Source organism: Polypterus senegalus, chromosome 8 (genome assembly GCF_016835505.1).
Source record: "Polypterus senegalus isolate Bchr_013 chromosome 8, ASM1683550v1, whole genome shotgun sequence".
Taxonomy (NCBI): domain Eukaryota; kingdom Metazoa; phylum Chordata; class Cladistia; order Polypteriformes; family Polypteridae; genus Polypterus; species Polypterus senegalus.
Window position 1 is genome coordinate 104,496,010 of NC_053161.1, and position 13,375 is coordinate 104,509,384.

Here is a 13,375-nt window from a genome sequence, read left to right on the forward strand (position 1 = left end):
ATGGCAGAGGATCCCCAAATCCAGGTGTGAAAAACTTGTTGCATCTTTCCCAAGAAGACTCATGGCTGTATTAGCTCAAAAGGATGCTTCTGCTAAATGCTGAGAAAAGGGTCTGAATACTTAGGACCATGTGATATTTCAGTTTTTCTTTTTTAATAAATCTGCAACAATTTCAAAAATTCTTTTTTTTGTCTGTCAATATGGGGTGCTGTGTGTACATTAATGAGGGAAAAAATTAACTTAAATGATTTTAGCAAATGGCTGCAATATAACAAAGAGTGAAAAATTGAAGGGGGTCTGAATACTTTCTGTACCCACTGTAGAATAAAAGTAAGGTCTGATGTCCAGGGAGGACAGAAAAAACAAAAAAAAAACTCCAGACAGCTGGAGAAAAAAATAAAATCTGGCCACGAGACCACCCAGACCCTCTAGGCATTCTACCTAACATAAATGACCTCAATCAGTCCTCATTGTATTCAGTATTGTATTGTATAAGCAGCAAAAACTCAAATATTAGGCTAAGTTGATGTATGGTGACTATAAACGCCCTACCCTTCCAGATTAAAAAATATTCAAGTGTCTGAATACGTCTATACAAAATATATGGTATGCAAACAGGTGACAAACGAATTGTTAATGCTGGCACAGCCACAGTTTGGAAGGTAAAGTAAGGATACATCTACATATATGGGGCACAATCAATTGGAAAATGTTTTCTCCTTAAGTATTAATGTCCTACTGATAAAATTAAGAAAGAAAAAAAACAACCTATAATAAAAACATTGCTTTTGATACACTGGTTGATACCACGATGAACTGGCCCTGATCTGTACCCTGTGTTTCTATATCATGCGACTCCAATTATGAACTTCATATGATGACAGTTGTACTTTTATTATACATTTGTGTATAATACTATTCAATCACATGACCCATCAAAATGGTACAGCAAAGTGATGTAAACATTAATATTATTACTTCAGGGATCCTGGGAAATGGGTTTGAATTCTAGCCTAGTAACTTTCTGTGTGGAGTTGGTGTGTCTTCTGCACGTAAGTAAATTGCCTCCAGTTACCCCAGTTTTTATCCCTTAAAGAAGAGGCTGAATCACACAAGTAACCTCAAAAAACATTAGCATCTCACATTCCCACAGATTTGCTACAAGCATCCTTACCTGAATAGGAATCAGGAAAGGAAAGGTAGCAAATATTTGTTTTCTGAAAAGTAAAAAAAAAAGAGACACTGCATGATTTCCACAGTTCTGGTATTAGTAGTAGGAGTGGCATAGTCACGCACACAGAGTACAGTGAAATTCTGTCATGTATAGAACCAAACGTTTAAGGAGATCAAGCTGTCTTTTAGTCTGTTGCCCTACTTTATTTAAGCCAAAGTCTTGATGTTGTTTATAAATTATCTTTGTGCAATGAATTTTGAAAATATTTCCAATAACAAAAGGTACTTATTTTCTAACAGTTATTCAAATTGCTGTAGTATATTTGATACATTTCCTGATCTTTGATTAATAAAACATTGAACATTTTTATTTTTGACATAACGTCATAAAGACATAACGTGTTTAATTATGCTATTAGAAGCTATGAAGATATATTTGCTCATGAATTATTATCAATCCTCACAATTTAGCAAACTAAAAATGCAATACATACCTCTTTCTCTGTGAGTTTAGTGTCATGAGGATATACAAGCTAAAATAAATGAACATAACATACATGTTAGACTTTTTCTTTTTCACTGAAAAAATAAGACATTTTTTAAATAAAAAACCCTTTAAAGTTAATCTAGTGTTTAAAGTATTCTAATGTAAATCCGAAACGTTACATAATTACACAATAAACAGTTTGACATAGCAGCTAAGGCACAGGACTTTACACTGCCAGGTTGAAAGTTCAATTCCCAGCTTTGACCCTCCATGTGCCACTAAGCAAGTCATTCACTTTTTAAAAAATCCATATAAAGAGTTGTACAGCGTTTCTGTACTTGTAAAGAGCTTTGGAAGATGCTTTAAAATACACAAATTTAAACATATTAACACATATTTAAAAAAAATGTTTCTGTTCATGTGCTTAAAGTACTTAAAGATGATGTTTACCACAGAAAGGTGACATACAAAATAAAGTTTGTTTGCTTATAATAGATGGCATACAAAAGAAAAACTGAACTGTGCATTTAAATGTATTTCCCCTTTAAATAGAACTGCAACATGATTTGTGGAAGTTTATTTGACTAAATATTGCTATAAAGAGTAACTCTTTAAACAGTGCCTCCTATGTTGGCAAATGTAGTTTTTTAAAGCAATGAGTAAATGAAGATACTAATTAGTCAATGGCACACAAACAAACATTTAGTTCCAGACTTACTTGAACCATTTAAATTTACTACTACAACTTTGCATTTTCAAAAATCTTATTCTTCCTTGTAATGCAGATTGCACAAAAAATAGAAAATCTCTAGTACTAATGTCCCCTAGACTGGTGGATCTACTTCTTTCCATTTCCCACAGTGGTCTGATATACACCAAAGAGCATTTAGATTCTAACCGCATCTGGAAACGTAGGAAGTGTTCAGCAGCAAACCAATCTTTATTTGCAGTTGCATCAAATAAGTATCTTTAGTTTATGTAGAACCTACTTTATCAACTGTATGTACTCTCAAATCTTGAGAGTTAATTGCAGTTATTTACATATTTCTAAGCCCAATGCACCATAGATAAAATGAACTGGCTACCTTGTGTGCTAAGGTTCAGTTCTCCAGCTTATACAAAGAAGGCATGATATTATGCTTTGCATAATGAAGATAATTTGAAGCTTCTTTATTGTTAAAGAAAATATTATATGAGATATCTAGAGTATAGCATATAGTAGCTTTTGGATCCTGTGGAATGGGTCTGAATCCAGTGCCTGGATGATTTCTGCATGGCATTTGTAAGTTATTCCTGTTCGGCATGGTTTTTCTGCAAATACTCCCTTCTCTCAGAATTAAGCATGTGAAGGTTAAACCGGCAATTGTAAATTTGACCCATTGAAGTGTGCATAATTGGGTCTGGCAATGGACTGGCACCCAGCCTGGGGGGCTGCTTCCTGCCTTGTGCCTAATGGGCCCTTAAATTCTGAATAAAAACTGGATTATGTGGATTACAAAATGTTATTTTTGGTTTTAAGAGCTGTAGCATGAGCAAAATAAGCAACTTTGTTAGACTGCACTGCCTGAACTTGTTTTATAGTCTACTGCCTGTACTACTATTGACTGACCAATGTGTAAGCTAACAAAAAAAGTCGTTCTCCTTAATTGACATAACAAAACTTTCTCAAATGTATTTAATCCAGCTAAGAGTTACTTTATATTCTTATGTTTGGTGTTGCTGACTCTTGCATTCTACAAACAGTTTTCTTTACATTTAAAAAGTTAACAATTTATTTACATTTAACATTATCTATACAACATACTGTGGGCTAATCTAAACTCGTGTTTCTCTTCAAGGTGAACTATTTTCCATTCCTGACTATGCTATACTGAGCTTTGTAAATCATCCTGTGGGAGACACCGCATAATATAATGATAACCTGACTGCCATTTATGCAGGATAGTGGTGCAGTGATGAGCAATACTGCACCACGGTTTCATAGTGCTGGGCTCAAATGTCCTTGTGGTATTGATATTTTCCTGATACGATCACATGACTTTTCTCCCACATCACAAAAAACATGCAGGTTACGTTCACTGGGCAACCTAAATTGATTTGTGCCCTGTGATAGACTAGAGTCAAGCCAAATGTTGGCTCCTGTTTTGTGTTCAGTGATGCAAGGACAGGCTCCCTTCCTTATAAACCCTGCATTGGAAAATACACATTCACAATGTCCAAGACAACAGATATAAAATTTGCTAACCTCGGCTGATCCCTAACATGCACATCACACAGAATACACCGTATCTGAAAAAAAGTAAGGTGGCTAACAGAAAAAAACAAGACCCAAAATTAAAACGGACCCTTCTAATTTAATATTAACGCATGTGTGGATAATCATCCATAAATATAGTTTATTAACTATGTTATAAACTGCACATTTTGGACAAAATATAATTTTTCATGTCATCATTTGGTCTAAGGAAACACTGTTACATGCTATCCAAAAAACATGCATATCTGCTTAAAAGGGAAGTGGTACATAATTTGTTTTGTATATAAAATTGCTCATACAATCATTAACAGAAAAGTCTAGAAACGTGTTGCTTGCTACAGACTGTTGCTATTTTTTGAATGTTACCTTCTTCTTCTTTCATCTGCTCCTGTTAGGGGTTGCCACAGCAGATCATCTTCTTGTATATCTTCTTTGTCCTCTACATCTTCCTCTGTCACATCACCTGCATGTCCTCTCTCATCACATCCATAAACCTTCACTTAGGTCTTCCTCTTTTTCTCTTGCCTGGCAGCTCTATCCTTAGCATCCTTCTCCCAATATACTCAGCATCTCTCCTCTGCACATGTCCAAACCAGTGCAATCTCGCTTCTCTGACTTTGTCTCCCAACCGTCCAACTTGAGCTGACCCTCTAATGTCCTCATTTCTAATCCTATCTATCCTCGTCACACCCAAACCAAATCTTAGCATCTTTAACTCTGCTAACTCCAGCTCTGTCTCCTGCTTTCTGGTCAGTGCCACCGTCTCCAACCCATATAACATAGCTGGTCTCACTACCATCCTGTAGACCTTCCCTTTCACTCTTGCTGATATCCGTCTGTCACAAATCACTCCTGACACTCTTCTCCACCCATTCCACCCTGCCTGCACTCTCTTTTTCACCTCTTCCACAATCCCCATTACTCTGTACTGTTGATCCCAAGTATTTAAACTCCTCCACCTTCGCCAACTCTACTCCCTACATCCTCACCATTCCACTGACCTCCCTCTCATTTGCACACATGTATTCTGTCTTGTTCCTACTGACCTTCATTCCTCTCCTCTCTAGACCATATCTCCACCTCTCCAGGTTCTGCTCAACCTGCTCCCTACTCTTGCTACAGATCACAACAAAAGAAAAGATACTAAAAAGCTGGGCACTCTCCCTTAAGAACTATTGCTACTAAAACTTCTCTCATCCAAAGGCTTGTATCCGAAACCTATAAAACGCTTGCACTCTGAAAATTATAGATATCTAAACAGGATGTAAACACATGCAGCCAACCTGTCAACTAACCACCTCCTTGAAAAGTGGAACATAAATAGCAGCAGTTCTTATATCAATGGTGAAAATCAAAAAAAATATCAGATACTGTAGTAAAATTTGATTTATATTGTCAAAGCCTTCAGTTATCATTACTGTTTTCTCTCCTAGATATGTGTGTTGAATAACTGCAATCACTAAAGTTTATACAACAAAAAATATTCACTCTTCAAATAATGTATTTCAATGTGTTGTATATGGATGTGCCACATATACCACAGTTGGTTGAGTTATGGTGTCAGTGTTGCACAACAGAAACAGTCCTCATAACAACCTTATCTACTCCCTTTTTTAAAAAGACACTTCTTAGTTTTGTCTGTCATTCTTTTCCTCCATCCAACAGTTGAGAAATGTGCATGCTTATGTATAGGGATGCGCTTGAATTTACTTAATTGTAACATAAAAATTTACTTTACTATGCACACTATGCTAGCTGGGATAGGCCCCAGCAGACCCCCGTGACCCTGTTCAGGACTAAGTGGGATAACAAATGACTGACTGATTTACTGTGATTTACTAAGAACGGTCATGTTTAATGGAAAATGAATACAAATTTTAATGCTCTGTCTTGAAAAAGGAGGTTCCAAATATTTAACTAGTAAAGAAAGAGAATCTGAAACTAGCAAATCGATAACTAAATTATTCAGAGCATAAGATAGTCCCTTTCGAAAATGGTTTGCAGTAGATAAAATGTCATACCAAAACAACAGGCAGACTGAACAATCAATGCCACATTTATAGTGCCCTAACAAGCAACCCAACATGAAGTTCCAGCTGATGAAACAAAAATGACTTATGGGCTTATGGATGGCTATAGACAAATAAAGCTAACTCAAAGTATATTTGACAGCATCTCATTTAAAACAAACTTGCAATCACGTGAAAAGGCAAGTATGACCTCTGTAAACTCATAACATTTCACAACATAACTAACAATCATGTAGTCTTCACCAAGTGCTAAAATTAGATAATTCTAACCTTAGATGGTAATCAAACTGAAACAATGCATAACAATACCAGATTTTATTTCATCATTATTCAATTAACAAAGTATAATCCAAAATACAGAAACTCAGAAAAAGCAGAAGCACCCTTTCTGTCTAATTACTTTCTTAATTCATATGTAGAATCTGGTTCTGCTAATCAAGTGCAAGTGGTTAGTCAATGAGCAGGAAATGCAACCACCACTTGATAAAAATTGAACCTCTGACGGTTTAGTCTGATGCATCCCAACCTCTGCAGTGACCTGAAAGAAGCAATCATTGCTGCTCTTCGTTTTTGGAAAGCGTATACAATCATTTCAAATACTGTGCAGTTTTTTTGTTCCCTTTTCATTTTACAGCAAGGAGGAAGCTCATTTACAAATGCACAACATTCAGAACACATGTCAATCTTGACATAAAATTTACCCAAAATTTGAATGTGAGTGAAACAGCACTGAACACAACATATACATCCATGAATATGCAGGCTTTTGTAAATGGTAAATTTATTTTCATAATTCTACAGCAGAGAAAGACTGAACAGGTGTAATTTTGTGAAATGATCGTCAGTGAAATGGCTCTTCTCTCCAAAGATCACACTGAAGAATTTATTGACAAAGCTGCAATTGGAAGAATAATGCTTCCACAAAATTTTCATCTGTACAGACAAGATGATTTGTTTGGTTATTTGGTTTGTTATACACAAAGGCCAGTTCTTCCAAAACTCTACAGCATGTAGTGTAAGCAGGAGAATTTGAGTGCAATCAGAAAGAATTTGCGTGAGGGGTGGTCATTTGGGGTTGGTTAGCAACCACTGGATCTGGAGGCCCTGCTTTCATTTAGTTCACAATGGACTCCTTATGTCACAATATTCTGGAGCAGGGGTGCCCAATGCATCAATCGCGATCGACCGGTAGATCGCAAAGGTAGTGCAGGTAGATCGCGTTGCATTCAAAAAAAAAAAAATTTTTCTTAAACGTTAGTCTATCATATACCCTCCCTATGGTATTTGCCACTTGATTGACATACAGGGCGGCCAGACTGAGATCTCTTTTCTTCTAACACACTGGTCATCCCGCACGCACGATCAAACTCGCGAGCTACTGCAAAACTCCAGCTATCTAAGTGATCTAGTTAGCCTTCCAATTTATATCGACTAAAGAAGGGATTTTAAAAAAAATGTTGTTTATGGGCTGGATGTGGAATTGGAAGTGGATTTTTTCTTTCACATTGTCACAATCAAAGTGCTTTTGTCTGATCTGTCAATCTATCATTGCTATTCCAAAGAAGGAAAATGTGGAAAGGCACTTTCAAACTGTTCATAAAAACTACAAAACTGACTTCCTTCCGAACAGCGATCTGAGAAAGAGAAAGGAGAAGGAACTAAAATCGCATTTAATCAGACAGCCGTCATTTTTCACTCGGCTGAATTCAAAAGCTCCCTGACTGCATTATTCGGCTGTACTTATTTATGCAAGTAAGCCTTTTCCCACATGAAGATTATTAAATCCAAATGCTATAGTGACCATAAATGTGTTGAATTGTTATTGTGCCATAAAGGTTATTCAGTTATGCAAGGTACAACAACATACATTATATGTATAAAGTATATATATATATATATATATATATAGTGGCATCCAGCCGGGGCTGGAGCCCGGCCGGGACGCCCAGGAGGACCGGAGGAGGGCTTGTACCTCCTCCAGACCACAAGGGGGCATCCGCCCTGGTTATGTTGGGGGCCACGTGTAAAGGGCTTGGAAACCCAGCCCTGTAGGGACCCGTGGCCACCGGTGCCTGAACAACCCTGGAGCCCAGCACTTCCGCCACACCAGGAAGTGCTGGGGGGAAGACGACCGGGGACACCAGGACGGCTTCCGGGTGCGCAGCCGGCACTTCCGCCACACTGGGGCGTGTCTGCGGAGGAGTGCCGGGGAGCAGCTGGAGCCCATCCGGGTTCCTATTTAAGGGGCCGCCTCCCTTCAGTCGAGAGCGGAAGTCGGGTGGAAGAGAGACGGAGCTGGAGAGAGGACTGGAGGCGGCCAGGAGAAAGGCAGTGGAACTGTGTGGACTGTGGACATTGGGGGATTGGTGCAAGAGGCACTGGGGGTGCACGTAAATACTATTTGTAAATATTGTAAATAAAGGGTGTGTTCGGTGAGACTACGATGTCCGTTTGTCTTTGTCTGGGCCAGCGTTCACAATATATATATATATTTAAAAAATATATATATATATATATATATAGCATTTTTAATGTAGGTAGATCATTTTGACCTGGTCATTTTAAAAGTAGCTTGCAAGCCGAAAAAGTGTGGGCACCCCTGTTCTAGAGTAAAATGTGAGTTTCTGTCTAATACATAACAATTGACTGAAATGGATCCACACAACAGGGTAATCACCCTAAGCATGAAAGCAAATGTACAACTTAGCAGCCAAATTAGAAGAGAATTAATGTTTTAGTATGGTCAAGAATAATCTCAACTCAAACTTTATATGCTGTGGTGGCACCCTAACTGAAATGTGCATAAAAAATGTGTAATGATTTAGCCAGGTTGGTAGCCTTGGATCAAGTTTCTTCTTTGTTTGCTTAAAGGTTTTGTTGTTTTTTAAATGTTATATCTTTTTATTTTAATAATTATATTCATTATATTGATGTGCCTTTTCTTTCATTTATGTAAAATAATGTTGTCTTTGATTATGTCTTCTATAATTATTTAATTTATAAATATTGTGTTTCTTTCTTTAAAATAGTGTTCTCGTATGCCCATTGTGTTCTGTGTGTGGTGTGTTAAAATTTACTGGTGTTATTGTTAAGTATTCTGTTTTCTTTGATTTGAATTGCTGGTTTTCAGCCTCTGCTGCTCTGGATTTTGAATTTGTACTATGGATTGTGTTTTTGGGACTTTGTCATATGATTGCCATTTAGACAACTCCTTTTGCTCAGTTGGGCATTTATAAAGATTATTTCATGGATGATTTCTCAGACCAAAGGTTTTAGGACTTTTCTTTCTCTTGAAGGGTACATTTAGATTTTGGAACACTTTCAGAGCATATTTTGAAGCTGAAACTCCTTTTAGGTTGAAGCAGGTCAGTAGGGTATGGTATTCAACTTTTTGGGGGTGAAGCCTATTCTGGCTTATGGAGTCTTCAGGAGGCCACATAACCCCTTTCACTATGGTTCCTGTTCCAGATCATAACAAAATGGCATCAAACATCAACAAACTGACACAGTTGTATGAAGCAGTGTGCTTATGTGGGGTGCTAATTAAAAATAGATCTGCAAGCTACTGATTCATGGGTGGTACTTAGGTTTTTCCACATATGGCATTTGTATGCTGGCATATTTTTTGTTGACTAAATAATGACAAAGAAAAGTATGTTACATGTTGTTTGGTATTTAAGATTAATTGTATCTAGTGTAATGCCTTGGTGAGTATTAGACTACATCTTCTTCTTTTTCTTTTGACTGCTTGTGTTAGGTGTCGCCACAATGGGTAATTTTTTTTTCCATATGCATCTGCATCTTCATCCAGCCCTCCAAGCAGGTATTCTAACTTGCAAGGAAAACTAATGGGTTGACAGTAGGAATGGCACTCCATCCACTGTAAAAAACCTCACACTGTTCCATTCCATTCAAACTAGTGTTGTGCTGAAGTGCCACCTGTTGCACGGCTGCATTCAGGTCCTAATTTTAGATCCTCAGGTGGTTTCTCGTGTGGTAGGAGCGCCAACTCACTGTATTAGTGCATGCTCCCAGACTTGCATCTTGTTCTGTTACACCCATCACCTGCATGTCCTCTCTCACCACATCCATAAACCTTCGCTTAGACCTTCCTCTTTTCCTCTTCCCAGGCAGCTCTATCCTTAGCATCCTTCTCCCAATATACTCAGCATCTCTTCTCTGCACATGTCCAAACCAGCGCAATCTCGCTTCTCTGACTTTGTCTCCCAACCATCCAACTTGAGCTGACCCTCTAATGTACTCATTTCTAATCCTATCTTTCCTCATCACACCCAATGTAAATCTTAGCATCTTTAACTCTGCCATCTCCACATATTGTTGCATATTTAAGGCAAAAGCTAACTGAAAAGAAAGTACTTGGTAGACCACATTACAGCATGTCTGGGTAAGTTTAAAATCAAGCAATAGTGAAACAAAAAGGCTAGTCTATAAGTAACATGAATATAAACCTAAACCTTTTGTGAGAGCAGGACGTTCAACTTAGCACATTTCACAAATTTCTGTTCAAAAAATGTCCAAAGCAGAAATTTGAAAGTCCCTTCAACTGCTGTATAACAACAGGTAACTACTTAGCAAGTTCTTTCATGGATCTACTAATGCAATAAAAATACTTCCTAACATTCCTAAGACATTAACCATTTTCCATCTGCGGCCTCCAATGATCATCTTGTAAAACTAATTTAAACGTAATTTCTAGAATCTACCTACTAAATCCATTTATAATTCTAAAGCCTTCCTTCATGTTTACTATTAATCTTTGTTTTCTTAAAACTGAAAATGTTGAACTTCATAAATCTTTTGAAATACACTGCAAAGTTATGGAATAGGCTTGGGAACTTGCCTTTGGGTTTTCAGGGCTGCTGTTCTTCATGTAGTACGCAGTCCAAAACTGCAAGCAGATGTGGCTTCAAAACTGTGTTATACAGATGAAGTGGGTCTTCTTTTTGACTTATATTTCATACAGCATGCTATGGAGCCTAATACACTTTTAGCCTTTTTAAATCACTTCTGTAAACTGCGTGCCTTTAGACAAGTATAAGCTGTGTACAATTCCAGCATTGCTGAAAACATTTCACTTCTCATCTGTAAATTTTACATTTACGGTTTTTATATCAAACTTCATTTAAATTTTTATTCATATCTATATTTGTTCTGGCTCATCTACAATAATTCACTTACTCTGTTACTTTATTTAGAAAGGCATTAATCGCAAATTAAACTAATTTGCTATTTATATATATATATATATATATATATATATATATATATATATATATATATATATATATATATAAAATTTTTGTCAAAACACAACCGCTCTGCAAGCACTCCTGAAAACAGCTAATTCACAGCACGTTCCTAGTAGCTACAATAGAAAAAGGTGAGTTCTATATCCCAAAGCTATTACTGCAGACTGTCTTTCAATTTTAAAGGCGACTCGGGGTGCTGAAACGGACAGCTCCCTGTGGGAACTCATTTCCGTTCTCTTCCATGCCAAATGAATTCCTTTACGTAAAAATTAATTTGATTATACTGACAGTAGAATTATGCAAAAGTCGGCATTGTTCTTAACATGTCGATAAGCAGCTTAGGCAAAATTAAATTAAACGTTCGTACAACAAAGCTTGGGAAAGTGAACTGAACAAAAACCCCACCATCCAAAAATGGTACCTGCCGTAAAACATTGACTATACATACGCTAATATTTTCTAGCATTTCTTAGTATTACAGTAATGTGCAATATGACATAGGTGCATTTTTGTAATATCACAGTTAGGCCTGCGAGCTCATCATCGGACTCGCGTGCTGCCTCGCCGTTACCTGCCACGCCCCCCACACTCTCTTCTCCCTACTCAAACCCGGAGATGGCTTATTACCTCAATGGCCTGGCCGAGCTCCAAATCGAAAGTGACGACACAGACGCACTCCACCCAGCAGGAGAAGCGAGCCCAGGGCATGCGACTGACAGCAGAAGCACTTTTCTCCGATTTCGTGTAGGTTCGGGCATGGCCGCTTTCGTACAGGTCCATCACAAATCAGTAAGTCGGTTCTTTCATTGTCCTGGATGCTGCTGTAGAAGATGCAAGAGGTGAATTTTGAGAAAAGATATTTTGCAGCGCCCTCTGTAGTTTAGGACCAGAAACAAATGCACGTATGTCGCCATCGCTGTGGCCCTTGAAGTGGAACGCAGTGATTCTTGAACAATTATATCAAATCAAACGCGTTCTATTTAACGAAAACATTTACCCAAAATTATCAGTCATTCATACTGTAACTCTTCTGCCTGTAATCCTGGCCTTGGCACTTGAATAAATTAATGTATACGGTGGTAAACTTACATGATTTTTTTATGGGCATCATGTCCAACAAACTGCTTAATTAAGAAAGGCGTAGAAGGTTTGGAGTCCGGCACTAAAACAACTACACCTGCGTATGCCTGTCAACTTCAATTGAAATAGAATTGAATATATATTTAAATTATAAATATATATATATATATATATATATATATATATATATATATATATATATATATATATATCCCGTATAAAACTATGTGGGAGCAAACATCTTAAACTTTCTACCTAGTAAATGTGTGTATTGTGATTTGTCAGAATGAGTCCACGAGACCCATTTAATTAGGGCTGAAGAACAGGCATCCCGTCAGGGATTGGTTAATGTCCTTTGATAATTATGGCAGGCTCAGAGAAAATCTACAGGGCATTGAGAAAATGAATAAATTACTTGCAGCATACTATGACTAGGACAGGATACTGATAAATCAAAAATAACTCAACTTACCCAGTGTTATTGTATGCAGCATAATCATCAACCAAAATGGCATTTCACAAATCTGTTACTATCTATTCATAGTTCTAAATAAATAACAGTTGTTTCTGGATCCTTCATGTAAATAGTTCTTTTGGGAGTCACTTTGGCACATTTTTATTTAAGAGCGTTGAAAGAATCAAGGCCAAAAGTGGTGGAAAGCAAATGCATCTGTGCACTAAAGTGCCTAAGAAAGGCACACATCTTAAATGTATTTCATGTTGCTGGCTTGCTTTAAATTCCACAGCATGAATTCAGAAGGACAAACAGGAGAATTGAATTTAAAGCAGGAAGAAGTAATTGGCTAGTATCAGCATCCCAATCCCTTCAATGGGTACATCTTGCAGGTGGAAGAGATTTATATCCCAGTCTGGTCACTGCTGGTGTTGAGCTGGCACTGTATTTGTTCAAATGGGTAAGTTGATTATTGACTCTAAATTGATATTGTGCAAGTATGTACAAATGTGCCCTATGATGTATATGCACCCTGTCCAGAGAGCAGTTCCTGCTGTGAGTATGACATTGTCACAAAAATCTCAGGTGAATTTGTAGTTGGATAAGCAGTTGAAAAAATGGATG

General features: G+C 37.4%; 1 protein-coding gene across 1 annotated transcript in view; it reads right to left on the bottom strand.

Moving 5' to 3' along the window:
* The window catches only part of dennd6b (DENN/MADD domain containing 6B), a 73,254-nt gene extending 61,160 nt beyond the window's left edge, over window positions 1-12,094 (bottom strand). The window contains exons 1-3 of the mRNA XM_039761530.1: window positions 11,845-12,094; window positions 1,668-1,706; window positions 1,175-1,217 (exon numbers count right to left, since the gene is read on the bottom strand). Coding sequence (XP_039617464.1) covers window positions 1,175-1,217; window positions 1,668-1,706; window positions 11,845-11,997 — 235 coding nt within the window. The 5' untranslated portion in view covers window positions 11,998-12,094. The remainder of the gene's footprint in view (window positions 1-1,174; window positions 1,218-1,667; window positions 1,707-11,844) is intronic.
* Between the last annotated feature and the right edge of the window lie 1,281 nt (window positions 12,095-13,375).